The 27,767-nt window shown below is 38.9% G+C and overlaps 3 protein-coding genes across 9 annotated transcripts; all 3 read left to right on the top strand.

Annotated features, from left to right (window-relative positions):
- Positions 1–124: 124 nt before the first annotated feature.
- On the top strand, positions 125–15,194 carry LOC120807437 (inter-alpha-trypsin inhibitor heavy chain H4-like). Its single transcript, XM_040159485.1, has 21 exons — positions 125–307; positions 1,015–1,175; positions 1,307–1,411; positions 1,723–1,885; positions 1,999–2,109; positions 2,403–2,531; positions 2,691–2,807; positions 3,013–3,181; positions 3,271–3,381; positions 3,615–3,796; positions 3,940–4,119; positions 4,214–4,335; positions 4,884–5,116; positions 5,410–5,454; positions 9,704–9,784; positions 10,616–10,720; positions 12,084–12,191; positions 12,418–12,586; positions 14,444–14,592; positions 14,812–14,896; positions 15,016–15,194. The coding sequence occupies exons 1-21, from the start codon at positions 236–238 to the stop codon at positions 15,128–15,130; spliced, it is 2,712 nt and encodes a 903-aa protein (XP_040015419.1). The 5' UTR covers positions 125–235; the 3' UTR covers positions 15,131–15,194.
- Positions 15,195–15,362: 168 nt separating this feature from the next.
- On the top strand, positions 15,363–23,005 carry il17rc (interleukin 17 receptor C). 5 transcript variants are annotated; one of them, XM_040159480.1, is made up of 15 exons: positions 15,363–16,968; positions 17,331–17,570; positions 17,919–18,150; positions 18,745–18,851; positions 18,970–19,084; positions 19,179–19,220; positions 19,328–19,443; positions 20,031–20,087; positions 20,181–20,235; positions 20,342–20,556; positions 20,917–20,970; positions 21,057–21,108; positions 21,231–21,326; positions 21,675–21,713; positions 21,813–23,005. In XM_040159480.1, exons 2-15 carry the CDS (start codon positions 17,463–17,465, stop codon positions 22,418–22,420), a joined length of 1,896 nt encoding a protein of 631 aa, XP_040015414.1. In that variant the 5' UTR covers positions 15,363–16,968; positions 17,331–17,462; the 3' UTR covers positions 22,421–23,005. The 5 variants fall into 5 exon arrangements, with proteins under 5 accessions (XP_040015414.1, XP_040015417.1, XP_040015415.1 ...); XM_040159483.1 differs by having other exon boundaries at positions 17,239–17,570; positions 18,748–18,851; positions 18,973–19,084; XM_040159481.1 differs by having other exon boundaries at positions 17,239–17,570; positions 18,748–18,851.
- A 220-nt stretch (positions 23,006–23,225) lies between these two features.
- Positions 23,226–26,459, top strand: LOC120782964 (protein disulfide isomerase CRELD1). 3 transcript variants are annotated; one of them, XM_040115567.1, is made up of 6 exons: positions 23,226–23,328; positions 23,923–24,103; positions 24,207–24,290; positions 24,892–24,987; positions 25,119–25,259; positions 25,357–26,459. In XM_040115567.1, the coding sequence occupies exons 2-6, from the start codon at positions 23,923–23,925 to the stop codon at positions 25,575–25,577; spliced, it is 723 nt and encodes a 240-aa protein (XP_039971501.1). In that variant the 5' UTR covers positions 23,226–23,328; the 3' UTR covers positions 25,578–26,459. The 3 variants fall into 3 exon arrangements, with proteins under 3 accessions (XP_039971501.1, XP_039971504.1, XP_039971503.1); XM_040115570.1 differs by having other exon boundaries at positions 23,236–23,328; positions 23,894–24,103; XM_040115569.1 differs by having other exon boundaries at positions 23,236–23,328; positions 23,859–24,103.
- Positions 26,460–27,767: the final 1,308 nt, after the last annotated feature.

Here is a 27,767-nt window from a genome sequence, read left to right as displayed (position 1 = left end):
TTTGGAGTGTGTCTTTGTGTGTGGGTTACTTTGCGTGTGTGTGTGTGTGTGTGTGTGGGTGTGTGTGCGTGTGTGTGTGTGTGCGTGTGTGTGTGTGTGTGTGTGTGTGTGTGTGTGGGTGTGACACCTATGCAAAGAGAGAGAAGAGTTTGCCTATGTACACATTAATGCTGTCCTAGTCTGTTTGAGTTTAAAAGACCGTTTCAGCTGCCTGGTTTGCACTCTGGGAGCCATCATGGAGAGAGCTGTGGTGCAAATCACCCTCTTTGGGCTGCTGCTGGCTTTGGTTACCACAATCCCAAACAAGGTAAGGTCACAAAACTTAAAAGGCACTGCACAAAACTGCAAGGAAACTGTTTCTATTAAATATATCAATATCTTACTGCTGATCATTTTCAGATCTAGTTGTGACAGTTATCTGAGGCTTGTGCTTAAGTTTTTTTTTTACCTCAGCATCTTTAGCAGTTGCAGCACACTGAACTCTGCTAATTATCAAAATGCACAGGTTGAAGGACCTGCTGGTTATCTACCTTCAGTCTTTGAATTTGCAGTAGTCATGTTGCGTGGACATAAATCTGTTGGCAAACTAACAGTAGGGGGACTCAACTCTCTTCGAGGAAAAAAAAAAGGTTCCCATTTTGTAAATCATTACATTTTAGGGTTAAGACTTGGTAAGAGTTAAGGTTAGGTTAAGGAAAAGTTAAAGCTTAGGATAAGTCTTCAGGGAATTAACATAAGTCAATGCAATGTACATGCCGTGCCCACACACAGAAAGTAATGGGAGTGTGCATGGGCAGAGTCATTGCCATGCACAATCGAAATGAAAAATAACAAGAATGGGGGTGTTCCTGCAGTCAAACCAATAAGATTTAACTTATGCCACCCACCAATACTTTGTTTTTCACCGTCATCTGATCTTTGGTCAGCTAGTCAGCAGCCAGTGATCGATGACCACCTTTTTTTTTTTTTTTTTTTTTTTTTTAATTGTGAAATGTGCCTCCCATATTTGCTCAGGATGACTGGGACATCTACAGTTTTCACATCAACTCCACAGTGAGCAGTCGATATGCCACCACTGTCATTACAAGCCGCGTGGCCAATCGTATGAACGAACCAAAGGAAATAGTATTCCAAGTCCGGATTCCCAAGAATGCCTTCATCAGTAAATTCAGAATGTATGTGAAGCAAAAATTACCTGTGAATATTTACACAACATAAAGAATTACACATGAACGAATCATGAAAATAAATCATGGGCCACTCAGGAGTATGTATTTAAACAAGAACATTTTCTGGTCTTCTTCAGGTTTATAGATGGGCAGGTGTACGATGGTGTTGTGAAAGCTAAGGAGCAAGCTCAGCAGCAGTACACTGAGGCTGTGTCCCGTGGCCAAAGTGCTGGGCTTGTCAGGTATATGGATCATATTATTGTCGAGACTCATACAGGTGGTTTTTTTTATATTGTATTCTTTAGAAGACCTTTGTGTGTCCTTTATTTTTTCTGCCTTTCTCAAATTCTTGCCTTTTTCTTGCAAAATACTGGCTACTTTGAAATCCTTCAAATGAAACAATCGCTGAAGGAAAAATGACTCTTAAGTTGAACCACAATTCATACCCACAGTAAGGCAATAATCTGAGATGAGGGGTCAGAAGACATTGTTTCATTTTAAAGGGTCACAAGCCAGTGACCCTTTAATTCTATGATTATTGTCTGCGTTGCAGTTCCGTAGGGAGGACCCTGGAGGAATTTAAGACCTCCGTGACTGTGGCTGCTCACAGTAAGGTGACTTTTGAACTCACATATGAGGAGCTGCTGAAACGCAGGCTTGGCAAGTACAAGCTGCAAATCCATGTTCGCCCCATGCAGCCTGTCAAAGACTTCAAGGTGTGTCTTTCCTGTTGGTATCTATTCAGTGGTCATACAGGTAAACAATGCTGGGGTAACAACATCTTTCATGGTCAGAGCTTCTAACTATTTTATTATATTCTCAATACAAGGTTGATGTGTGGATTCATGAGAAAGCTGGCATCAATTTTATTGATGTTAAAGGAGGACTAAGCACCAAAGCCCTGGCTTATGCCATCACCAAAACACATGTAGACAAACAGGTACAGCATGCAGTGATTAAAAACTCTGGTCTGTGTTTTAACTTAATTGCTACCTTATTTCTGACCCGTATTTAACCGTTTAACTATACTATATATAATGGCACCATGCTGAGCAATAAGCCAGAATGTGGCATGTACACTGTACATGCCACATTCTGGCTTATTGCTCATCCTTGTGCACTTTTCTTAGCGACATTCATTCATTTTTATATACAGGATGTTTCTGCATGCACAATCAAAAATCATGTTTTTGATCAACAAAACCCATTTATTGATTCATCCCCGTTTTCTAGGCGTGGGTGTTTTTCTACCCCACAGAGGCCCAACAGAAAACGTGTGACAGCTGTGGAAAGCACGGTATGAATGGAGACCTGGTTATTGTTTATGACGTCAACAGAGACACCTCACTGGGAGACATCAAGGTACAGCAGAGTTAGAGTTAGTTGAGTTGATTTCCTGGAAGACTATTGACTTTGTACATAAACAATCTGTAAGAGCTGGAAAAGAAATACCATACCATACTGTTTTGTCTTCCCCTGTCTTGTCTAACCAATAAAAACTTTCCACTTATTCCCCACAAGAGATCAGATGGGTACTTTGTCCATCACTTTGCTCCATCTAGTCTTCCCCGCATACCAAAGAATGTTGTCTTTGTTATCGATCAAAGTGGATCCATGTATGGCAAAAAGATACAACAGGTACAGTGTGAGTTTGTGACAGATTGTCACTGAAGCATAGGAAGCATTTTAGCTTTTAGTTTACTCTATGTTACTTTTACAGTCAACTTTATTAAGTACACAATTTTACGAACACACATGAAACAAACATTATTATATTCAGGTGTCTTACCTGAATAAAAGTCCCAATGTGTTAATCATGTTTTTGTTTTTTTGTTTTTCTCAGACAAGAAGAGCATTAATCCATATCTTGAGTGACCTGGCAGAAGATGACTATTTTGGTCTCATATCTTTTGATAGCACCATTTTTCACTGGAGACGAGAACTTGTTCATTCAAGCAAGGAAAACCTGGAAAGTGCCAAACAATTTGCAAATGATATTGAGACTAGAGGAGGTAAGGTTTCTTCAATAAATATATTTACTTGGGGATGTCAACATTTGACTGCAGAATGACAGGAATGAAACATTTCTTTCCCACTTTAGCCACAGACATTAACGAAGCAGTGTTGGAAGGAGCGCGTATGCTAAACACACATCCCAGAGAAGGTTCAGCGTCTATCCTTATACTTCTCACTGATGGAGACCCCACCACAGGTTATAATAAAACACATGTTCACAAATAGTTCAAAAATAAATATAAGGCCCCCGAAAACACAGTCAATTTTTAAATGATCTGACTGTCACTGGATTGCCTACAGTCTTTTTCTCAGTACAAATGCATGTACACACTTTAACCTCTACTCATCACTGGATAGTTGTTTGATTGTACTGTATAAGGGAATTCGATTCCAACTTGCCTTTTTAAACTATGTCTTGTGTCTTTGTAGGGGTGACAAATCTCGAAACAATACAGTCAAATGTAAGAAGGGCCATTTCGGAAAAATTCCCGCTCTACTGTCTTGGATTTGGTTTTGATGTCAATTTTGACTTCCTTAAGAGGATGTCGCTGCAGAACAATGGTGTAGCACGACGAATTTATGAGGACTCAGATGCTGATTTACAGCTGAAGGTATTTAGAATTGCTTGCACTTCCTTCACATTATAAATACTCGGTTTACGATGTGGTTTGCTAGATTTTCGTTGATAGAATTGAGCATGCTTGGCTGTGGGGATATTAAACATTCATATAGTGTCCACACTCTGTGTCAACAGGGTTTCTATGAGGAGGTGGCCACTCCTCTGTTGATAGATGTGACAATGATCTATATGGGTGGGACCAATCTAACCCAGACTAACTTCAGCCAGTATTATAATGGCTCTGAGATTGTGGTGGCCGGTCAGATCACTGACAACAACATGGAAACCTTCATCCCACAAGTTGTGGCCATTTCAGTAAGGATCAATCCAAACTGAACATCAGCTGTAGTCTTCTGAAAGGTTTTTGAAAGTCCTTGTATACACTTAACAATTCATTGGGCCATGACAGGGGACTAGAAGGATGATGTTTTCTGAAACAAACGCCACTGTGGAGTCCACTGGAACAGTGTCTGACAGCCACATCCAGAGGGTTTGGGCCTACCTCACAGTCAAACAGCTTTTGGAGCAAGAGTGAGTGTAATGTCGGCCATTTTTTCTCTTTGTTTTTGTTTATAATCAGTTATTTATTGAATGGCTGTAACCCTCATTTTTCTATATAATCAATTAATTGTAGTCTATAAAATTTAAGAAAATATTAAAAAAGGCTGATTATAATTTCCCAGAGCCCAAAGTGACATCTTTAAACTGCTTGAAACAGAGAATGTTTAGCAATTTTGCTATGACCTAAATGATTTAATCGATTATCAAAATTGTTGTGGATTCATTTTCTGTCAATCGAATGTTCGCTAAGCCTCCTAGTTTCTGCTGCTTTGCCTGTCAGGGTTTCCATCTTCGCAGGACTCATATGCAGTTTAGAGTGATAACGGTGTCAGCTTTATAATATTTGAAACAGTGGGCCTTCGATTTCAAAAAGAAGTAAACAAAAGCAGGCTTATGACTTATAGCTGATGATGTTTCTCTGAAAGTTAACCAGCGATGTTTGAAAAACGCACAAACTGGGGCGTTACTGTCATGCCAGCTATCATGTTCAAAACATATGTTGACAACTCGTGACACAGGCTGCAGTTACCTGAACTCGAGAAGGAGAAAGTGAAGAAAGAGGCCTTGGAGCTGTCACTGAAGTACAGCTTCGTGACCCCGCTCACATCCATGGTGGTCACCAAGCCTCCAGGGGAGAACACAGATGTGCTCCATAAACCCAAGGAAGGCGAAGCTCCACAGCTGAAAGGTTCCGCAGGGCCTGGTCAAACCATGTTACATATGGCGTTTGTTCAAGGGACAAGTTTTAATGGTGAGCAACTCAAATGTGAATTACACAAACACATTACAAAATCAGTGGTATATCAGCTTCTATTTTTCAACATCTTTCTCTTATCAGGGCAATTTATTATTCTAGGCAAGACGCATTATTTGGTATCTGGTTGTGTAATCAAAATGCTTGAATACAGTTATTGAATTTAACAAGAACTATAGATTCCCTGTATTCAGTTTGTGGGTGGCACTTATATTGATAAATCAAATTTCAAGTGTGACTCTGGAACTGAATTTGAGGTTAATTTCATGTTATTTTCTTTTTCTTTTTAGCAAGACGTAGTCATACTCCTGTGTTGGATAGTGACCCTCCTGCAGGTATGACATAAGTACATGTACACTGTTCTGCTATAACTTAACCATATGTATTTTACTGGATGAAGAGATTTTGCAGCTTAAAATATGGCCTTGTTCACATTTCCTGACTAACAACTGACTTTGCAGAAATGTGACTAAGGCGAGGCTTATTCCACATCTGCAAGAACATAACAGTGAAATAATTATTTCCACATACACATACGCATATACTGGAAATATATTCTGGAAATTTTATAGGATTGTTTATTGGCTACAGATAGATCAGGTCTAGACTGTACTCTTTATAGTTATATTTACACACACACCCAACATTCCCCCATGAGCAAGCACTTGGTGACAGTGGCAAGGAAAGACTCCCTTTTAACAGGTAGAAACCTTGAACAGAACCCGGCTCATGGGGGGCGGCCATCGGCCCCGACCGGCTGGGGTAGTGTGTAGTCCAGTAACAGGAATTTAAAAGTTATTAAATAATTGTCTGATAAAAGAGGATTCTGCGGAAAGACTATTGAATGATCAAATTTGATGCCTTAAGTCAGAACGAGGTCGAGGGTGTAGTTAAAACAGTGAGTGGGTTTATTTACATCCTGAGCGAAGCCAATTGAGTCTAATAATGAGATAAACACAGTTCTAAGGCTATCATTATCAACGTTCACATGAATATTGAAATCACCCACTATAATTACTTTATCTGTCCTAAGGACTAAACTTGAGAAAAACTCTGAGAATTCAGATAAAAATTCAGAATATGGGCCAGGAGCGCGGTACACTACAACAAATAGAATAGGCTTTAAAGTTTTCCATGATGGATGTGTAAAACTAAGAAACAGCCTTTCGAATGAGTTATAATTGAGTTTAGGTTTAGGGTTGATTATTAGGCTTGAGTTAAAAATGGCTGCAACTCCACCTCCTCAGCCGGTGCATCGAGAAATGTGAGTATTAGTATGACTGGGGGGAGTGGATTCATTTAGGCTAACATATTCATCATGACACAGCCAGGTTTCAGTGAGACTAAATATATCAATATCATGATCTGATATTAGATCATTTACTAATACGGCTTGGGATTGGAGCAATCTAATGTTTAGTCCACATTTAATTCTCCTATTTTGTTGTACTTCTGCAGTGGGGGTCTTAATTTTTATTAAGTTTCTGTGTACAACTCCTCTTCTGTTTATTTTTGAGTTAATTAATTTAGGTGGTCGAGGGGGAGACAGAGTCTCCGTGGGGGTTTGGGTGGGTGACTGCTGTAATGGAAACACAGAGAAGCACAGAGAAGCGTGTAAAACTGCAACTCTGCCTCCTGGTCTTAATTCTGGGTTGTCATGGTTTTGGTCTACTAATAAACTCAGTCAGATTTCTAGATATGAGAGCTGCTCCATCCAAAGTGGGATGTATGCCGTCATACACACACACATACACATACACTGGATCTGTATTTATTATTTATAACTTTTTTTTATTATTTTATCCAGATTTCCGAGTATATGCAATTTACATCATATACACTTCCTACATCAACAACACATCATAGTTACAAAGCATAGCAAGACTGGAAAACGAAATGAATCAAAACATACAATGAAAAGATACATTTACATACAATGAACATAAGCCTATGTCATACATGAGTCTTCAAATACAGTTAATCTCCGAGTAATACGTCTTTCTTTTATCCTTTACCAATTGAAAGTTCACCAATACGAAGATGCCTGTAGATGTGACCATTTTATTATCATGCCCCGTGTATTATTATTGTTCAACTATCCCACATACTTAAAAAAGCAAACAAAAACCCTCCAAAAACCTAGAACTACATTTAAATTTAAACTTCACATTATTATCTACTTATTGCTGTAATGCTTCTTCTCGTATGATTTCAAACTGAGTTAATTTGCTCTTTTCAACTGTCTTTTCCATTTTCAAATAATAATACATTTCTTTTTCAATGTAGTAGGAGGGTATGTAGATTTCCACTGTATTTCTTATTAATTTCCAGCATTCCCCACATCTTAAATTGATATGTGTTGCTTAAGTCTTGGTTCCAGAAATGTACTCTAGATTGTAACTAGATTGTAAGTGTCTACAGAATATGATCTCTGTAAACCTTACATGTTAGTTTTTCATCTCTTTCTGAATCAAATATAATTTCCTCTCCTGTTTTGTCAAATCAATGTAAATGAAAGGTCTGGATTTGGACTTCTAAGTTGCATATTTTTGAAAAATTCTGCATCAGGCTAAACTTGTTTTGCAAATCAGTCAGAGGAATAAATTTGTTTCCATTCGTAACATCATGAACAGTTTCCATCCCTTTATCCAATCCATCTTTATGGTACATTTTGAATAGCAATCCAAAGATTGTGCCATAAAGAAGTATTTTTTGGAATTGACAGAGGCTTCCTAAAACCATTTTCGCTGTTCTCCATGTGGCTACTAAAGTTTTTAGTTTACAGAATTCATGTTTTTATCCTATGAAAATATACATGAAAAGATGTTTTGAGAAAAGACCGGTGCCACCTATTGTGTTTCTGACTCTATGGCGTAGACAAAATGCTGGATGACATATTTCTAGATCTGGCTTTGGAAGGTGTAATGGCAATAAGTGAAAACGAAATAAAACTGTGTAAATTTATTACACGTACATTATAAAATCTAAAATGCAAAGATGCATTAGATACAATTTAAATCATAACCAAAAAAAATAAATTAATATCATACAAATATATACAAATATATATAGATATACCAATTATATATTGCATCTTTGCAGTATATATAAAAAAAACAAATTGATGCTTAAGAAAAAATATGCCAAATTTATCAAATGTATATCTTAATTTATATGTAAATGCACAAAGGCAATTAAAATTTTAACTTTTTAAAAAAAAAATCAAAAACCTGCATGGATCAGCATGAATGAGTGACTTCATTCAGATCAGGGGCCCCTCCCAGAGACACCCCTGGGATAGTGCAAGCTAATTTACAAATGATAAGTATTTCTTAGATATAAGTATATCTAAATTTCATGTCATCCTTTTGCTCTTTGTAACAGTGAGTGGTCTGGAGCATGTTTATAATAGTGGCTCCTCTAAAAGTGGGACATAGTTACACATCTGCCCTGTTCTGATATGACTACATTATACATGTATTTTACTGCATGTAGAACTTTTGCGGCTTAAAGGCTCTCTTTGTTGTATGTATTACGCTTCTCTCCGGACTGTTTTGCCCATGCAGATTTTTTACATTTTTTAAATTCATGAATCAAAAGATGCGTTGGATAAATTTGTAACACAAACAAAAAAATAACATGAGAACAGATACTGTATCTTTGCAATACTTTATTTATTTATTTATTATTGATGCCTATTCAAAAAATATGCCGAATTTATGCATTATGATCTAACATTCAACTTTTATTGTGCTTTGCCAAACGCCTCTATGAATCACAGAAAATGAGTAAAAACTTTTGAGAGGATAGTGGAGAGGTCATGATGGGCGTTGTCCAGTTATATGAGCATTGTGGAGAAGTCTTATAACAGCTTTATGTTTCATTATGTATGATTCAGCATGAATTGTGAGGGGTACTGCTTGAATAGGCGGTGCTCTGGCCATTCACTCCTTGTACAACCCAGAGTGAGAGCTTTTTCCATACTTTTTACAATAAATCTAGCACTGTATTGGTCACCGTTAGTCTCAGACAAGATACGGTAGTTCTGTTTTTCGTCACTCTTCTAGATTAGTCCTTTTGGGTTGGGAGTTAGTTGTTTCCCCAAGTGACGAAATATCTCAGGTTCTTGTTTACTTATGAGGAAAAGATATCACATTGACAACTGGATTGGTGCAGTGTTGGGCTGAGCGTTAAGTCAAAGTTCCCAGTTTGTTTCTCTACCTTCCAGCCTCACCTATGTAAGATTTTGGATGCAAGCAGGTGATAAAAGTTTGGCTCACCCCTGACGGTCAGATTGAGGAGCTTGAAGGTCTGGAAAAAGCTCAGAGCAGAACTAACTTCTCTTTTGTGTTGAAAAGGAAATAGTTTTAGAAAAATAATTTTGAGATAGTTTTCTAGCAAAGACTGCAGTAACTTGAAATGTGCAATATTCCGTATTTATAGAGGCTAATTCTCTTAGGCATTTCTAAATATTACTAGTTATAGCTGTAACAAATATACATTTTTAAATGTAAATGTAAAAATGTAAATTGAAATGAAATTACAGTGAACATGCAAGATACTAACAGATTGTTTATTTTCCAGTTCAAAGAAGAAGAAAATTGAAAAGCCCTGGTCATCACCGGCTATTATTAAATAGTCCGCCAATATTTTTTCATGATACAGGTGAACTTCTATTTTTATTTCTCAACTTTTAAATCAATCCTTCCAATGACAGACAAATGAATAGAAATTTTCTGCATCTGCATCATAACACACACAGTGACAGAGAATTATAAGTGAAAAGATCAAATAGCCAAATAGGGCAGGACTGGAAAAAAATGTAGGCATAAAATATCCACAAAAAAAAAGTTTTCGTTTTATTTAAAAAAAATTTTTTTTTTTTTTTTTTTTAACTTTTTAGACAAGTGGAATTTTGTTTAGGCCGAAATGTATGGGGTCACTGATTGAGGAATCTTGAAGAGAGAGAAAAAAAATGTCAGCTACTTTATAAATAACCACATAATGCTGCTGATGGATCTGAATTTCCACCTAAAACTACTGACTTCTGCTGTGCCCCTTGGCCTGAACAAACAATACAGAGCAGAAAACATAACCTCCTTGGTGGAGGTGTTGTATTATGCTTATGTCATTTTCCCTGACCTCTCTTTATTTGTCTCTACCCCAACTTATCCAAACGTACTATCTGCAAAAACATGCAGTAAGGAATTAGTGTATTTTTGTTTGGACTACAATTAAAAATGTCAGTCACATGATTTAATATGAATAAGATGTTCCTTTGCAGAACTTTTTAAAAATGCAACCTCTGCCTGCAGTTAACTTTATCTGGTGAGAATTAGAATAACGTGTGCGTTTAGTGGTTCGTTTTGAAGCTGAGGTTAGGTGTCAGAATATGGGTGTCAATTTAATGAAATTTCCTCTTCAATTAATACAATATCATCTACAGTTTTGTAATATAAATGTATAACACTGGCCCTGCTTAAATTTTTTTTACAGCTTCTGTTCCTGGAATATTCCACGACGCTCTTGATCCGGATTATTCTGTGGACAATTATGAAAACATCGAGGTTCCCACCCTACTGCCAGTCAAAGTAGCTACTGGTAGAGTATCTCATAGATGTCATTATATATTTTATATAAAACATATCTATTTCCGCTGCATAAGATAACATTACAAAATAGACCAAAAAGTGTGGTAATTCATTATGATTTAAAAATTTAAGTTGCCTTTGACTCATCAGCTTTGACTCAAATCCCTGTGGTCAAAACAACCAGCTAGACGATCCATTTTTAACTCTATCATAACTCTAATGTTATGGCATTAATTAGCTAGTGACAAATAAGTAGTTCTCTCTCATAACTCTTGTGTGATTTATGCAGTGTGTTTGGGATCATTGTCAGGTTTGAAAATTCCTCTCTTGCCAAGCTTCTTGAGACTGGGAGTCATCTTTTCTTTCAGGATTTGGTTAAACCAACCTGCATTCATGGTTACATCTACAAATGTTATCTCCCCTACACCTTTTGCAGTCATGCAGCCCCATATCAGTACACCCCGCTCCCATGTTTCACAGTTCGGCACTCTACAGTCACTGTGGTAGTCTTGGCCTGGTCCACGTACTGGACCCCATCTGATCCAAACAAATTTACTTTGGTTTTATTGGACCAAAGAATCTGCTGCCAGCATTCATCAGGCTTCTTTTCATGTTCTTTGGCAAAGTTCAATGTTGCAGTTTTGTGAGCCATGGTTTTCTTCTTGTATGCCTAACCACTGGTGCAATTGTGTCTCAGCTCGTGTTCAGTAGCCTACCGCTGCTGTTGTACCCTCTCCCATCTTTAGGAAGTCTCACAATCCAATTTCCCACTTGTTCAGGGAGTTCCTCACCATGTGGAGCCATGTTGCATTAGACGCAGCTTAGGCCAAAATTAAGGAAGTTGTGGTTCTTTTATAACCTTGTTCATGCAATTAGCATTAACTGGAAATCACAGGTATAATCGCTTTGGTGTAGTGGTCACAGTGGACTTTTGTTGCATTGAGTTTTTACTTTTTATTTTGGATGTAATCTATCTAAACTTTTAAATTATACATAAAATCAAAATCCCTACACTTCACCTTAAAAATAGTAAAATTTAACATTTAAAATTTTAGTGATATTCTACAGGGTGTTTTGATGTTTACCATAAAATAAGCAAATTAGGTCCAAACTATTTTATAATTTTATCAACACAAATAAAATTACAACCTTTTTAGACAGTTATTTACTTAAGACTTTATTGTCTGTGCCTACGCATCGTAGACAAAGGTCATTGAGTTCCTCAGAAGTTGAGATTTGGATTGAATAGTCATTATCAAACATGCTGTTATGCATCTTTAGTTAGTTAAACCGGTATTGATTGCATAAGTAGTTTATTTTTGGGACATGTATTTCCATCTGTTGTGTGACTGTCTGTGTCTGTGTATCTCTAGTTCCTCTTTTGCACAGGTTTTTGCTAAAAACTGAGAATCAGTCTCTTCCACTATGCTTCGATGTCACTGGAAATATCCGCCTTAAACTACTTCACTCTCCCAGCAGGGGTCAGTAATGTTCCTCTTTGTGCCATCACTATTTTCCTTCACACCTTTAAACAGCCTAGTCAGTCATATTATATTACTGCATTTTGTTATCCACGCGTAATAGAAAATCATTCCTCCTTTTTTTCTCCTCAGAATGTTTGTGTCAGTTATATCGTGTGCATCAGTCCAGATTTACTCCCCAGTATGAAGTGCGGTGTTGAGTTGCATTTGTGCCCCTTTGTACTAGAGCTGTCTGTGAACGGTGAGCTTGATTCATTAGCAAATGGAGGCTTCAAAAAGATCGTCATCCACTTCAAGACTGACCAGTATGTTGAGGTTGACACCGATGCAATCTTTGTACGAGATGGCCAGAGCGTGACAAACCTCAGTGGAGACGATCTCACCACAGCAGGAAGGTGACTTTGCATTGTAATGATCAGAAGTGAACCTCTGATGATACTCAGTGGTGCGTACAGTTGTGTGACCTAAGGTCACATCAGAGCTACACTTAAGGGATATTTCGACATTTTTGGAAGTGAACTTATACACTTCCTTGCCCAGAGTTAGATGAGAGGAGTGATTCCAGTTTCATTACCATACGCAGAGTATAAATCTACCACCAGTAGCCATCCAACTTAGCCCGTCACATTAACACCCATACAAAATCCAGTGATTTGTGGTTTGTATACTTAATTTTTTGTACAGATTAAACAAATGAGATACAACATGTTAACTACTGAACTTTAGAGGCGGTCGTAGGCAGATTTTGTTAACCCTTGAACAGAGTCAGGCTAGCTGTTTCCCCGTTTCCAGTCTTTATGATAAGGTAAGCTGAGCAGTTGCAGACTGTAGCTTCATGTTTACTGTACAGACAGGAGATTGGTATCAAACTTGTCATCTAACTCTCATCAAGAAAGCCGATAATTATATTTCCAAAAACATTTAAGTTTACCTTAGACGAAGTTCCCTTCTGGTGTGAACTTAGGCCACAAATGAAACACTGAAGTGTCCAGTTAAGGCACAAATATATCCTGGTATAATTGCATGTTTGAACAAAAACAACTGTTCAAAAGGACAAGGCAACGATAAACCCCCCAAATCACTGAAGATATGTATGATGTTGAATTTTTCATTCATTATAACAACTGTAAATTGCTATTTACAACTGATGCTTACATTAAAGGCCCTGCACACCCATGCTACACCCACACAGGGGGGGACAAACTACGCCTTATTCTTATGACCTCATGTAATACCCAGCATAGCTCAGCACCTCTTCGGCCAAGATACACTCAGCAAGCACTTTATTAGGAACACCTCACTAATACTGGCAGGGCCTCCCTTTGCTCTCAAAACAGCCTCAGTTCTTCGTGACGTGGATTGCACAGGATGTTGGTAACTTTCCTTTGAGATTCTGCTCCTTGTTGGAATGATTGCATCACATCATTTCTGCAGATTTGTCAGCTGCACAGTCATGCTTCCAGTCTCCTTTTTGACCACATCCCAAAGGTGTTCTACTGGATTCAGATCTGGTGCCTTGGGGGGCCTTGATTGCCAGTGTACTTCACTGAGGTCACTCATGTTTTTGAAACCTGTTTAAGACAACTTTTGTCTGGGACTTGGTGCATTATCAAGCTGGAAGTAGCCATTAGAAGATGGTAAATTGTGGCCATAAAGGGATGCACGTGGTCAGCAACAATAGTCAGATATGCTGTGGCATTCAAACCATGACTTACTTGTATTAAGGGGCCCAAAGTGTGTAAAGAAAACATTCTCCACACCATTACACCACCACTACCAGCCTCATGCTGTTGACACCAAATTCTGAGCCTACCATCTGCTGCCTCAGCAGAAATCCAGATTCATCAGACCGGGCTACGTTTTTCCAGTCTTCAACTGTCCAGTTTTGTTGAGCCTGTGCCCACTGCAGCAACAGATTTCTGTTGTTGGCTGACAGGACTGGAACCTGACGTGGTCTTCTGTCGTTGTAGCTCATCCGTCTCAAGGTTCAACATGTTGTTCATTTTGAGATGCTTTTCTGCTCACCACAGTTGTAAGCAGTGGTTATTTGAGTTACCGTAACCATTCTGTGAGCATGCTTTATGCATAGCACTGCTGCCACATGATTGGCTGATTGGATAATTGTATAAATAAGCAGTACAGGTGTTCCTAATAAAGTGCTCGATGAGTCTAAGTGAAATGACCTGTGTGGGTCTGCAGAGCCTTTAAAAAGAGTCCAAAAGAAAGTTAAGACAAGGTGCATGTTTTTCTAGTGTGACAGTGATTAAGCGGAACAAGGAAGTAGATATTGCAGTTGGAGACATACGCATTGTCATCATAACTCATGAGAAGGATGGTGAAGAATTTCTGTGGCCGGTTTTAAGACAGCAGCCATCTGGCGACAACACTGAAGGAATTTTAGGTGGGTGAACAGGCTGTGTGTGTTTGTAAGTATGTCTTTGCACAGCTTGGAAAATTGCTGCATCTGCATTTATCATTTAATAATAGTTCAACAATATATTGAACCCATGTGGTGGTTGATAAAGAAATAATTCATTAAAAGAGACACATTTTTGAGCTGTGTCTCTTTCAGTGCCAGCGTTTCACTGTCATTTCCTTATTGTTTGTCTCCTGTGTCCAGTTCTAAAGCCAGCAGTTTATGAGGAGGTGCAGCAAACTCCCTCAACAAAACTTAAGATCAAAGACCAGGAGATTGACGCTGTCAGGTACATATTGTTCTGTATTATTAGTTGGTATAATAAAGACATCTTTGAGAGAGCTATAATCATCATTACTCTGATACACGAAGATCCTGTATATGACCATTTATGTCTTTATTGTGTAGATCCAGTGCTGTTGACTACAGTAATGGCTCTGCCCTAACACTGGACTGCTGGCTCCTGTCTGCTGAGTCTGCCCTGCAGAGACACCTGGATGATTTCATCGTTGCACAGCTTTAACTGGGAACTGTATTGCATCGCTTAAGGATTTAATTTGAAATAAAAATGAGGCAAATGCTGATTAGTCATGGGTAAAGACTTTCCACCTGTTACTAACATAAACAAATTGACCATATCCCGGATCTTTATTATTCACATAAAATGAAAAGGTTAAAATCTTGTAATTGAAAATGACTTCTAGTTTGAATGACGTTGTTATATGTGACTCTGCCAACCCACTGTCTATGATTTATCTGTGAAGAGAGCCATTCTGTATAATGCTCGCTGATCGACCACATAGAATAACAGTTGCTCATGGTCAACACTACATCATTGCTACAGGTTTTGTGAGAGCCTAGGTAGCAGCATAGTTGGTCTTAAAGATTACTGAAACAGTTTAGACTCAAAATTCTACAGCTTCTTGTTGACTTAGCATGCACTTAGTGCTTGATATGTAACGACTGCATCGAAAATAACCATTAACCCTGCCTTGTCTGTTTAGCCACAACAATCTTTTTGTTTATATGTATCAGGCCTTGTCATTTGAGAATCCTGGCTGACACTGCTATTTTCAATATATGTAAAAGTTTACTCAAATATAGCAAGTATTGTGAAGCCAATCAGTAATGGGGAACATTGAATGAGAGTTAAGTGTTTTGTTCCAAAGATACAGTAAATAGAAACAACTTAAACTGAGATAAAAGGGGGGGGGGCATAATCTCCCACATCATATTGCACAGTTGTGGGGAAAAAATGTAGGTTTTTTGAACCATTTACTGGCAAAACCACAATATAAAAAACATACTTAAAACAAAAGATCCTGGATTATGAACTCTGCAATAAAATGAAAGGATATTAGTGGTAATTATGATGGACGGTATGTACCATAACCAGCAGAGCTGGTTCAAAGAGGTGGTGCTATAGTTCTGCGTCACTGTTTATTCACAGCTAGTTTAAACAAAGGCAGTTGATCATAACTTCATCTGGAAACCACTAACTGCAGCATTCAGTTGAATACTGTTGAGTGAAATATTTTATTCTGACATTTTGCAGAGTAAATATATAAATCCTTATACAAAGGAAAAGTTGACTGCCAGTTCCGCATAGTCACTCGCACAACCATGCACAGAAAGTACACAGTAGGTGGTTGTGTGTTTTTTTTTTGTTTGTTTTTTTGTTTTTAAGTGTGGTTTGAACTATTTTCTCAAGATTGGTAGCCAGACACATGTTTTGTATTTGGTTCAACATTATGTGGTCAAACCAGTTGAGTTGGTGAGCCGTGCAGGGTTGTGTTTTATCTGGGATTGTCCTGCCTCAGTGAACTACATTGTTAGTGTGGGTCAGAGGTATGTGGACTCTTTTGAATGTGGTTATAAACTTGTTTGTGAAGGCACAATTTACTAGAAAACTGCAAAAGGAGGAGTCCTTGCCAAATCCACATAAGACAAAGAACATATAACAAATTGCTGCCAACAAACCAGCTATAAAGTGTTGACTTTGTTTAAAAAGCAGGTATGTGAATAAAACTACTTTGAGCCACTGCTCAGGATGGTGTCTTGTTTTGATTAAAAAAATAGTTGTGGACTTTGACCCATCGAGGTAGTGCTGGTTACACTGTAATGAATTCAGAGCAGGGAGTTTCAAGCTAATAGCTTTTGAACATGATAAGGGACTGTGCTGGGACAAAATCAGAGCGAGCCAAGGAGAAACGGGGAGAGAGAGAGGGAGGGGTATTTCCTGAGTCATGACACTGACATGCTGAATGGTGCAATTTCCACATGAGGCCAACACTCCTAGGCTACTTTGACAAGGTGTAGAGCTGAATATCCCGAGGAGAGGAAATACACTCTTCAAACATAGTAAGTAACCTAGATGGTGTTTATTATATTTATTTATGGCGTTAATTATACATATTTGTCGTAGCATTGTTTGCTTACACCATGCCTGAAAGGACTATACAGTTCCCAGTCATTATGTCTGTTAAGAGATCTGTGAACTTGACAATTCAAGTTAATCTTACACCAGAAAACTGTTGGAGCTAGTTTGCATCAAATTTTATTTTCAGCAAAGAAAAAAAAACTGTCACAGAAAACCTAAACTAGCTTTGATTTATGTCTCCTCTTCCCCAGGCCGTAAAGAAAAGGTGAAACCCAGGTAACATCCACAGCTATGCTCTAACAGGTTGTCTCGATTCACTGCTCGCCATGCCTGTGTCTTCCAGGATGCCGTCAACTTAATCTCCAATCTAAAGTCGTGATGGACTTGTTTCAACAAGGGTTTTGATGTGCTCTTGGAGAGAGACATGCAGAAAAATGCCCCAGGGCTCAAATCATTCTGAGTGTCCTAAGACAAAATGTTTCCTCGTGGATGGTTCATTTGGTGGCTTTTACTGACCCTACACACGCCAGCCTGCTGTTTGGAGATTTGTGAATATGACAGCGATGAAGTCATTTGCTCACAGGTACTCTAGGGCACACTGCTTGGATACAGTGAAGCTGACATTTCCTGGGCTCTAGTACAGTACATATACTTTTTGTTGACAGATCACACTTTTAATTTCCTTTTAGTACTGATGTAGCCTGCACTGACATTTTAATTTATCTTCTCACTGGTTTAGTGTATGATGTGTCCTAAACATTTAATTAACAACAGATGAAGGGTTATAGCCATCTGCCAGCTTGTCACACTATGGGGCTGTTGTACATATGTTGATCACAGTATGGGCCTGTGAACAGCAAATATTTGCCCTCCACACTGATTCAGTGAAATGTAAATGTTGTTTTTCATCACACATTTTGCCTCCTTTAAGGGTCTCTCCGAATGCACCATGAAGAATGAGATACTCCTGGTGAAGAATGATGCTGTGGATGTTCAAAACCTGACAGCATATTTCAAGCTCTGCTCAAAGAGCAAGGAGTCATGTACATTATGTCTGATGATAGACGTAGAGCTCCACATCCATCCGGATTTCGACATGGAGGATGAAGGCCACTCTGGACTTGATGAGGAGGGTGACAATGAGGAGATGAGGAATCCAAAAGGTATAAACTAAGACTACATGCAGCCCTATGTCACGTCATTGCTTGCTAGCAGTTTTGTATGTTTAAATCCATTAACCAATCCAGTAATTAGCTGTTACGTTACTATGGACCATCCCTCAAAGTATACCAGAAGTTTTTAAGTGATTTCCTGCCATCAAGACAGCTACTAGATTTGTATTATTTCCCTAATTCACAAAAGTCAACTTGCAGAGACTTTAAATTTGCTCGTAATAGGCAACCCATCACAGTGAACATTTACTCTTCTTTACTCTTCTTCTTTACTCTTTGTCAAAGTTACACATGGCAATGTAGTTATAGGTGGAAACAATTTTGAACAGCATCCAAGATCTGACAGTGAGCTGTTCAAGTGCGTGTTGTGGGATGTTGGGAAATCTCTACTAGAAGAATGAATGAATAAACCTGGAAGTTGGTGTGAAAAGGATCAACTGAAAAACAACAGTATTTTGTTGTATTTGTGTAAAATGTTGCTATACACTGGTACGGTCTTTGAAATGTGGGTTTGGAAGAACTTCTCTGACATTTAAATTTACCATGTCTGTTTCAGTCGATTCAATCATGTTTTCTCTGTTGAAGCAGCATCTGTTACAGTGTGTTACCAAACAGCGTCTACCCTGCCAGCATGCAAGAAGGTGGAGTTTAAGGTCAATCATACAGCTCTTACTGAGCAAAACCAGGCAAAGGTACTGTAGCCTCCATGTACTGAAATACAAACCCTGTACTGTCAGTAGGGATATACTGCCTGCTCACTTCCAGCCACCTTGTCCTGAAAACTCTGTGTGTATGTGTGTGTGACTTCAGCAGATATCCATGGTGATTACTGAGCCATTTTCGGTTTCCTTCAGCAGTAAAGTGTTGGTTTATTCTTCTAAATCTGATCTAACTCGAGAAGTTGTTGTTCCTTCTATAGACGAAGGTAAGGTTTGGTCTTTCAGAGGTTTAACTTCAAAGCACCTGTTGTTAACTGACTACTAGTGCTTGACACATACTGTATTATTGTCGGTCCTCAGTGTGTTCCCAGGAGCTGAGGAATTGTGTAGAAGAGTGCCGTGGTAAGAAGGAAATCCTCACATAACACACTTATTGGTTTTCCGTATGGTATTTTACATTTGTGTTTGTCTTACGGCAATAAACCAGTTATTCTTTTCCTTTTTTTCAGTGCCCAAACTCAGATTTTCCATTCACAAAGACAATTACGTGGAGCTGCAGTTTGATGGCAGGAATAATAGCCTCCTCTCTGTGTGCGTCCAATATGAGAAGAATGGGAGATGTCAGGTTAGTGTTATCAGTGCCTAAATTACGTGGCAGTTACAGTTTGTCATTTGTTTTAAATAAGCAAAACCACACTATAAAATACGCAATTACAAGTAAAATTTGACTTCAGTGTTAAATATTATCAACAAAATCCACTTAAGTATCAAAGTTAAAAGTATTCATTGCAGAATTGCTCTTCTCAGAATGTTACATTATTATATGGTTGTATTATTATTATGTGTTGGTATCTGCGGGTATGTGCCAGACTATTTCTTAGCTGCCGGGCAACCTGGAGAGACAACAGGTTACTGCTCACAGCCTAGAGAGAGTCCAGGGGGTTGTTAACTTCAGACAGAGCCAGGCTAGTTGTTTCTACCTATTTCCAGTCTTGTGCTAATTCAACACACAGACACAAGAGTGCTATTAATCTATCAAATCAAACTGTTTTCCAAAATGTCCAATTTTTGCTTTTATCTATCCCAATTCCTCATATTTTATAAGCCGATTATATGTTACTGCATATAAAATCTGTATTTGCAAAGTAAGCTGTCAGATAAATGTAGTTGAGTAAAACGTACTAAATTTCACTCTGAATTGTCACTTTACAGAGTTGGAACAGGATGACCATCCCACTCTCCTCTGTGACCCACTGCATGTGTCTCAAGGTACTGTCACTTAAACAGCATGATTACTTACACCTAACATATCCGCAGTGCTGTGTCCTGATTTATATGACTGACGTGTTTGTGGGTTTTTAGGCATGGTATGATCAGAAGTATGTGCGCTCTCTACACTGCCCCTTCACAGACATGGGTGAGAAGCCTTAAGGTCTCCTTTTTTGATTTCAGGGTTTAATTACAGGGTGAGGGTTGGGTAGTTTACCGTTGGTATGTTGCTGTTTCCTATGTGTCTATTCCAGATTTATCCCAAAGGAACGTGTGGCAGAACCTGTCGGTGTCTGTAGGCCAGGCTCAAACCACCTATGGCACAATGCTGTCTTGGAACCTCTCTGCCCCCTGCAGGCTGGAGGGAGAGGTGTGGCCTTGTCACAGAGAGAACAGTTGCAGGGAGATGAAGGGCTTTAGACAACAGCTGTCAAATGGCACATGGAAACAAAACAGCAAAGGACTCTGGGTAAGGAAAACTTAGTGAACCTTGTACTCCTCATTTTCAACTTGTTTGTTTAGGGTTTTAGACCCTTAACAACAAAGTTCCTACTATAATTTCAACTTCAATGCTTTAATTTTGGAAAAATCATCTTAATCCACACTGTCTGACAGTATCACATATAGACACTGTATCAGCCTGATTCATTATACAAATTTCTCCCCAAACTTCATCAGTATCAGTTCTCAGATATTTCACATATTTGGTATCATTGGCAACTTTGAGATCTCCACTGGGCTTTAAAATTAATTTCTGTAGGTGTGGGGAATGTGTGGCTGCACAGCATGTTCAAGAAACTAACTTAATTTACAATTGTGACCTCCTCAGGAGAAAATAGGGGTGTTTGAAGACATCAACCTTCAGCTCTCACCATGTGTTATGGTAAAGTATTTTCATCTGTCTGCCTGAGACCTAAGGTATAAATCACTGTAGCTGAAAAACTCATTCATGTTTATCCCTTTGTGCAGGTGAAAGTAACGGGAATGGGACATGAGCTGGGTCCATTCTGTTTTAATAACAGTAAGTCTTTATAAACACTGATACCGATTGGGGCATGATATACTGTATTTAGCTAATGTACAGTACCCGTTATTTACAAAACAAAATATATAAATGTTGTTTTCATTTTGTACTCCTTGCAGCTGACAGGTGTCGCTTGAGTCTCCTGGTTGTCGGTGTTATGCTGCTGGTTTGCTTGACTGCGATCATATTTTATTTACTTCATGACTTTGTCAAGAGTAAGTTTTATCTATTTTCTTTTTTGCATTACGTGTGTTAAATATGTGAGAGTACCAGGAAAAGGCTACAGCACATGAAGAGGATGGAGCAGTGTTTAGTTTCTCTTTTCTGGAAATTGTTAACAACTCATGATAAAATATTCGACTTGGACATTGTCCAAGTCGAATTGAATTTCCTCTGGCACTTACCACAAAGCCTCCTTTCATTCCCCTCAAATACCAAATCTTGTTTACTAGCTGTGTGAATAGTTCATAAAGTATGCAGTCATTTAGCTATATATATATATATATATACATACATGTATATGTGTATATGTATATTTACTCTTCATTTTCTAACTTTTATAGAGTGGGTGTGGAGTTGGCATCACGGTGGATTTGTGAAGAGTGAGGTTTTTTTTAAATACTTTTCCTTAAAAATACATAAAGTCATGACGGAACAAGCCAACTCTCTGACTTTCATCCCCTTGTTTTTCCTCTTTAAAGTTGGCAGAAAGGGCAACGTGGTGCTGCTGAGCCCCCCAGATGTGGATGATGCTGTTTCAGAGTCGGTTTGTCAACTTGGCTTTCTGCTCTGCAAACAAGGTTTCAATGTGTCTGTGGACCAGTGGAGCAGGAAGGAGCAGAGCACTCTGGGGCCTCTGCCGTGGTTGTACTCCCAGCTACTGGAGCTAAACAGCCGGTGGGACCGAGTTGTGGTCGTTTTGACCCGCAAAGCCTTGGAGAGAACAGAGGAATGGGCCCATCAGCACAAGGAAGTGATCAAGACGAAGTGGGAAGACAAGGGTGTCTCTCAGATAGGGTCCCCTTACTCTGACGTGTTCACAGCCTCCCTGTGCCTCATTCAAGCGGACAAGCAGCTGGGCAGGGCCGGAGAACGTTTTCTCTTGGTGAAATTTGACTCCCCTCTGAGGAGTGACAGGAATCTTCCAGAGCTTCTTCAGGGGCTGCCTCTGTTCCAGCTTCCCTCTCAGACCCCGGCTCTCCTAACTGAGCTAATTGCGGGAGGGACAGCGGGGAGATCAGGTGGAAAGACATGGACAGGGTGGAAATGGGGCGGCTCAGATGGATGGAGAGCAAAGACTAAATACTAGCTGAAAGCATCACCATGAAAATATCTTGGAGTTCAGAAAAACTTGGAGATAAATCCCTTAAAGCACCCATAAATGTCATGAAGGACATGTTCATCCATGTCATCAATGAAAGACAGATCAGACATTGTGAAAGGTTGGCAATAGTCTACATTGTGGTTGTTGTCAACGAATCCGGTTAAAAGACCAAAATCAACAGTGCGTGATTCTATCTCTCAATACTCTCAAGGTCATTTACGTCCACATAAGATGTTAATGAATTTCCTATGACAGCTGGGCACTGTAGTTTTTAGTAAACGTTACTCAAAGTGGAGCACATGTTCAGGACTGTTTTCAGCTGGGGGTTTGGTGCAGAAGTGGGTATTTACCGCAGCATGATGTGTACGATGGCCTCGAAGCAAACTGCAGTGCCCATGTTTACTGTAATGAAGGAACATGTCACCCAGTGTAACAGTGTGGCTCACTGATGTCTAAAATGTAAAATGTAAAAAAAGACTTAACCTTTAAGTTGCAAAATGTTTAACCTAAAATCCCACAGACTTAATATATCCTTGTACTGTAGGTCTGTGCACACTTGTCTATAAATAAATTTGCTTATTCCTGTGCAAAGCGGATCTCGGGTTGTGATTGGCCATCTTTAAATGTGCAGGGTGGTGGATCTGATTGGTGCAACCGAGTGTCAGTTTACGCACACAGAGAAGCGCTTGTTACATTGTGCCGCTACATTCCGTCGGGGCGGTGCCGGGAGGCTGGACCACGCGCCGCTCGCTCGGGATGTTTGGGTTCTGATCCGTAGTCAAACGCAAAAAGGCGTCCGGGACGTTAACAAGTGCGTCTCGGCTGGATTTTCACGGCGCTGAAACTTTAAGAACAAAAGTACAGTCCGGAGTCAGTCCACGCACTAGAAGGAGGTAAAGAAAATCCGGAGCTCCTCTCTAGATTTTGTTTTAAGGTCGAATTTAATGTTTGTTGACTGATAAAGGGAGTGTCAAGCAACGGCTAGGCAGAAACTGGCATATATTCAGCAGCTCACTGTATGTGTCTCCAGCATGTGTAGGAGAAACTGAGAAGGTCTCCGTCCATCAAAACTAGTGTTTCTAAAGAAACACTGTGTGCCACCCAGTGGTGGCGGAAGTCCCGGGACTCTTAGCTAGAGTAAAAGCATTGCTGCAAAAAAAAAAAAAAAGTAACTGTAGCTGTAGGTAAATAATACAGTGATGTAAAAAAAAAAGAAAAAAAGAAAATTAATGAAATTGTATAAAGTAACATGAACTGGAAATTATTAGGTAAATTATCTGAAAATGGTACTTAAGTACATCACTTGAGTAAATGCCAGGTTGCCACATTTTGGGATTGTCCCAAAAATGAAGCTTTTTTTTAAATCTCTTGTGTGGTTATTCTGGCAACATTCTGCTCCTTGTTATTACTCCCAACTTGCAAGCATCATTTAACAAACCTGGATGTGATATTTCGGAGGAGATAAACAACTTTATCTCCTGGACCAGATGGGACATATGGGAGTAAGGATGCCTCACAGGAACCTGCTGCAGGCCTCTTGGCTGTGTTGTCTGCTGGCTGTTCAGGTGCACAGCTGTCCTGGTGCCTGCAGTAAGTGTTCAGGCCCAGAAAATGACCAGTGTGAGGAATGCAGAGCAGGATGGACACTCCATAATAACACCTGTGTAGGTACTGTACGCAGAGCTTTGTGTACGAGTCTGGAAATCATCATATACTGTATATTTATGACATAAGACGAGAATACTCACGTATGTTTTGATCCACTTCATAGACATCGATGAGTGCGGCACCGTGCTGGAGAACTGTCCTCCTGACAGCTACTGCTTCAATAAAGAAGGCTCCTTTGAGTGCAGAGGTCAGTGGGTTAGAACTGGTCTTAAAAGCACAATATGTTTTTCCATAGAGGTGGAATTAAATAAAGTTATAATAAACAAAATGACTAAATAAACTTAAAAATGTCAGAGAAGAGTGACGAATGCTCATTACAATTTCCCACAGCCTAAGGGGGTGTCTTCAAATTGCTTGTTTTGTCCAAGACCCACAGAGAAAAGCAGAAAATCTTTAGGTTTAACAAGCCGCAGAATGTAGAATTTTTTCCAAATAAGTAGCTTAAACAGTATTTCGGAAAGGTATAAAGAAACCTAGAAAAGTAGAAACGTATGCTATATTTTCCCCTCACCCGCAGTATCAATTGTAAATTATGTACATTTCTTTATTTTCCTCTAACATTCTTGCTTTTTTGCTTGCAAATTGTATTGAACCTTTTTTTGTATGAAACGCGCTACAGTATATATTAAATAGCTCCACTGGAGAGCTTTCAATCCCACACAAACTATTACTCCCGTTCTGATCTGATGGAATTTGGGGGCATTTTTCACTCATACATAGCATTTACAGATGCTGACAACACAGTGCAGTCTGTAAATGAAAACTTTACATGCTAACTCTTTTCTCAGACTGTGACCAGGCCTGTGTGGGCTGTATGGGTAGCGGACCAGCACGCTGCAGAAAATGTGCTTCTGGGTACAAACTGACAGGGTCCAAGTGTTTGGGTAATTACGAATAAGAGACCATTTTAAGTATTATTTGATTAGCACGCATTAATTCTGTGCTACTGAGGAGCATCCGCAACCTACAAGTCTCTGATGAGATTATATCATGTGCGTCTCTTTCTTTTGCTCAGATATAGATGAATGTAGTGACAGGGTACTTGCCTGCCATGGCCTCGATGAGATTTGTACCAACACAGATGGCTCTTTCCGTTGTGACTGTGCTGAAGGATTCATTCGCCAGAGCAGTGTTTGTGTGAAGAAGCAGCTGCCTAGTGAGTGCCTAGTCATCATACACACAGAAGGATGTATACGCCCATTCCTAACACCTAACCTCATTGCAGCTGCTCGCTCATCCATTTCCCCCCGCAGGTGTTCAGGAGAAAGGTCTTTTTGAGGATATCCAGGATGATGAGGTGGAGGTACTGCAGCAGATGTTCTTCGGGGTGGTGCTTTGTGCTCTGGCCACACTGGCTGCTAAGGGAGATTTGGTCTACACATCTGTATTCATGGGAGCAGTGGCAGCCATGGCAGGGTACTGGCTTTCTGACAGGGGAGACCGTTTGTTAAACAGCTTCCTAAAAGGACGTTAAAGCTCAAATCTGTTGCCAAAAGGACTTAAACATTTCATATGGCAGTTTCACAAATGCATATGCTACTGTTCAAACAGGTGAATCTTGTGCATTCACTTAGTTAATGAAGTGAAAATACTCTATGCTGTGAAAGAAATTTATCACTGTCACACTTCTCCTTCTGTTAGAGAAATTATCATAGCAACCTGTTAACAACCAGTGAAACACAATGAAAAATAATGTAAAACACCCTGGGTATTATAATTATGTTTTAGAACAGAATTCAAGGTCCACTTACTGGCTTTGACTGGAGCTTTTCAACTGTATTTCACTGTCTTCCTCAGTCAATGGAGTTTGCTTTGTTCTCGTGAGACCCGAGCAAAGTCCGTCCACCGATGAAGACAGTGAGATGCAGTTGAAAAGTGTTAAAGGTTAAGGTTAGGTTAGTCATCCTCACAACGTATGTCTGGAGGGACAAAGAGAAAGAAAAAGACGTTTCGAGATTCCACTGACTGTCCAGTTTTAACGTTTTCCTCTGAGCTGGAAATGAGCCGAGATTATTTAGTATGTTTTTTGTTTGTTTGTTTGTTTGTTTGTTTTTCTAAGTATCTGGCATTTGGCGCAGCCAAAATACAATGTTGCCACTGCAGCTTTAATTACGAAGAATTTTCAGCATGAATTTATATAGTCTGTGTGACTGTTCTTGTATGTTTTCATAAAGCATGTAGTATACAGTATTTGCCTCTTATACTATATTAATCACAATGTATTTGTACTAAAGCTGTGACATGATGTAGAAAGATTTTTAATGTCGAAACCCCTTTCTCAATGTGCACATTTATATATATTTCTTAAGAATATAAACGCTGAAATAAATACTGTATGCCCTGTGGTAACAGACTTCATACTCAGGATTATTCTTATTATTTTGCAGGCGACTGCTGTTAATGTTGTTAATGCATCATTGTTCAGCATCTGTCACCATTACAGAACGTTAAAAAGACTTTCTGGTCATTTTTCTTCAAAATGTTTGCAAAAGTAAAGAAAGTATCAATTATACACACAAAGTGAAATTTCAGTAATGGATGAATACATTGTTCTTAGAGTAACTTTTCCAAGTTAGCTAACTGAATTATTTATTCTAACCATGTAGTGTTTTCTGCCAAGCATTGGCAGAAATTGAAACTAAACTTCAATTACCAATGTGTGTGTTTACACTTGACAGCAGTGTCATACCATGCATTTAATAAGTTTACCATGTTTGTATTAGTACTAGAAAGACGTGAAGATTAAACATTTTTTATCTCTGAGTAGAAAATCACAAACAGAGACAGAAAGAAAGTCACCTTTATTTGATGGATATAAACAAGCTGGCCAACACTCAATAGTAATATTCTGATACAGCACATACAATAGCAAACTGGGGCACTGAGGACAGCCTCCTAGGTTTAAAAAACAGAAAACAATACAGAGAATCCATGCTTCATTCAAAACCTTTACTCAATCTCGCTTTTGTTTTCTCTAGGGACTTCCTCTGATAAAGTTTTTTTTTAAATAGATTTTTCTCTTGTGCATTCCTAACACACATACCGACACACCGACGCACGCAGAAAACAATAAATGCAGTTGTGCGCGCACACACACACACACACACACACACACACACGCACACACTCACACATCTCTCTTTTCTGATTACATTTAAACCAGCAACCCCAAAAACATGCTGCACTCTCACAAAACTGCACAGGCTGTCTACTAAGGGGACACAGTAAGTGAGACACACATCACTCTCAAACACAACATCACATCGTCACAATGCACGATGCAGATGCAATTAATGTATGACGAATGATGCTTCATGGGAGATTAGCTCACGTTCACACAAGAAATCATTCAGCATGCTGGACACTCACATTTAACTTTTTCCTAGGTCTTTACTGTACAGCTCAAAACATTTACTTATACAAATAGTACAGTCTCAAACTGGTATATTCAATAAATAAAGCTAACTTAAATACAAAAATGAATAATAAAAAAGTAAACACAATATTTGTTCTGTCAAACAAAAATGTTTCTGGCATTGGTCACAGTGATTTGTTTAATCCAAAGTTTTAATCGACATAAAGAAAAACAACCTGTATACAACAATAAAGTGAAAATGTGTGTTAGGCTTTTCATACTTTTTTTTTTTTTTTTGAAGGCCTTTTG

The sequence above is a fragment of the Xiphias gladius genome, chromosome 21, assembly GCF_016859285.1.
Source record: "Xiphias gladius isolate SHS-SW01 ecotype Sanya breed wild chromosome 21, ASM1685928v1, whole genome shotgun sequence".
NCBI classification, from domain to species: domain Eukaryota; kingdom Metazoa; phylum Chordata; class Actinopteri; order Istiophoriformes; family Xiphiidae; genus Xiphias; species Xiphias gladius.
Note: the sequence above shows the minus strand (reverse complement) of the source record. Positions and strands in the feature narration are given on the sequence as shown.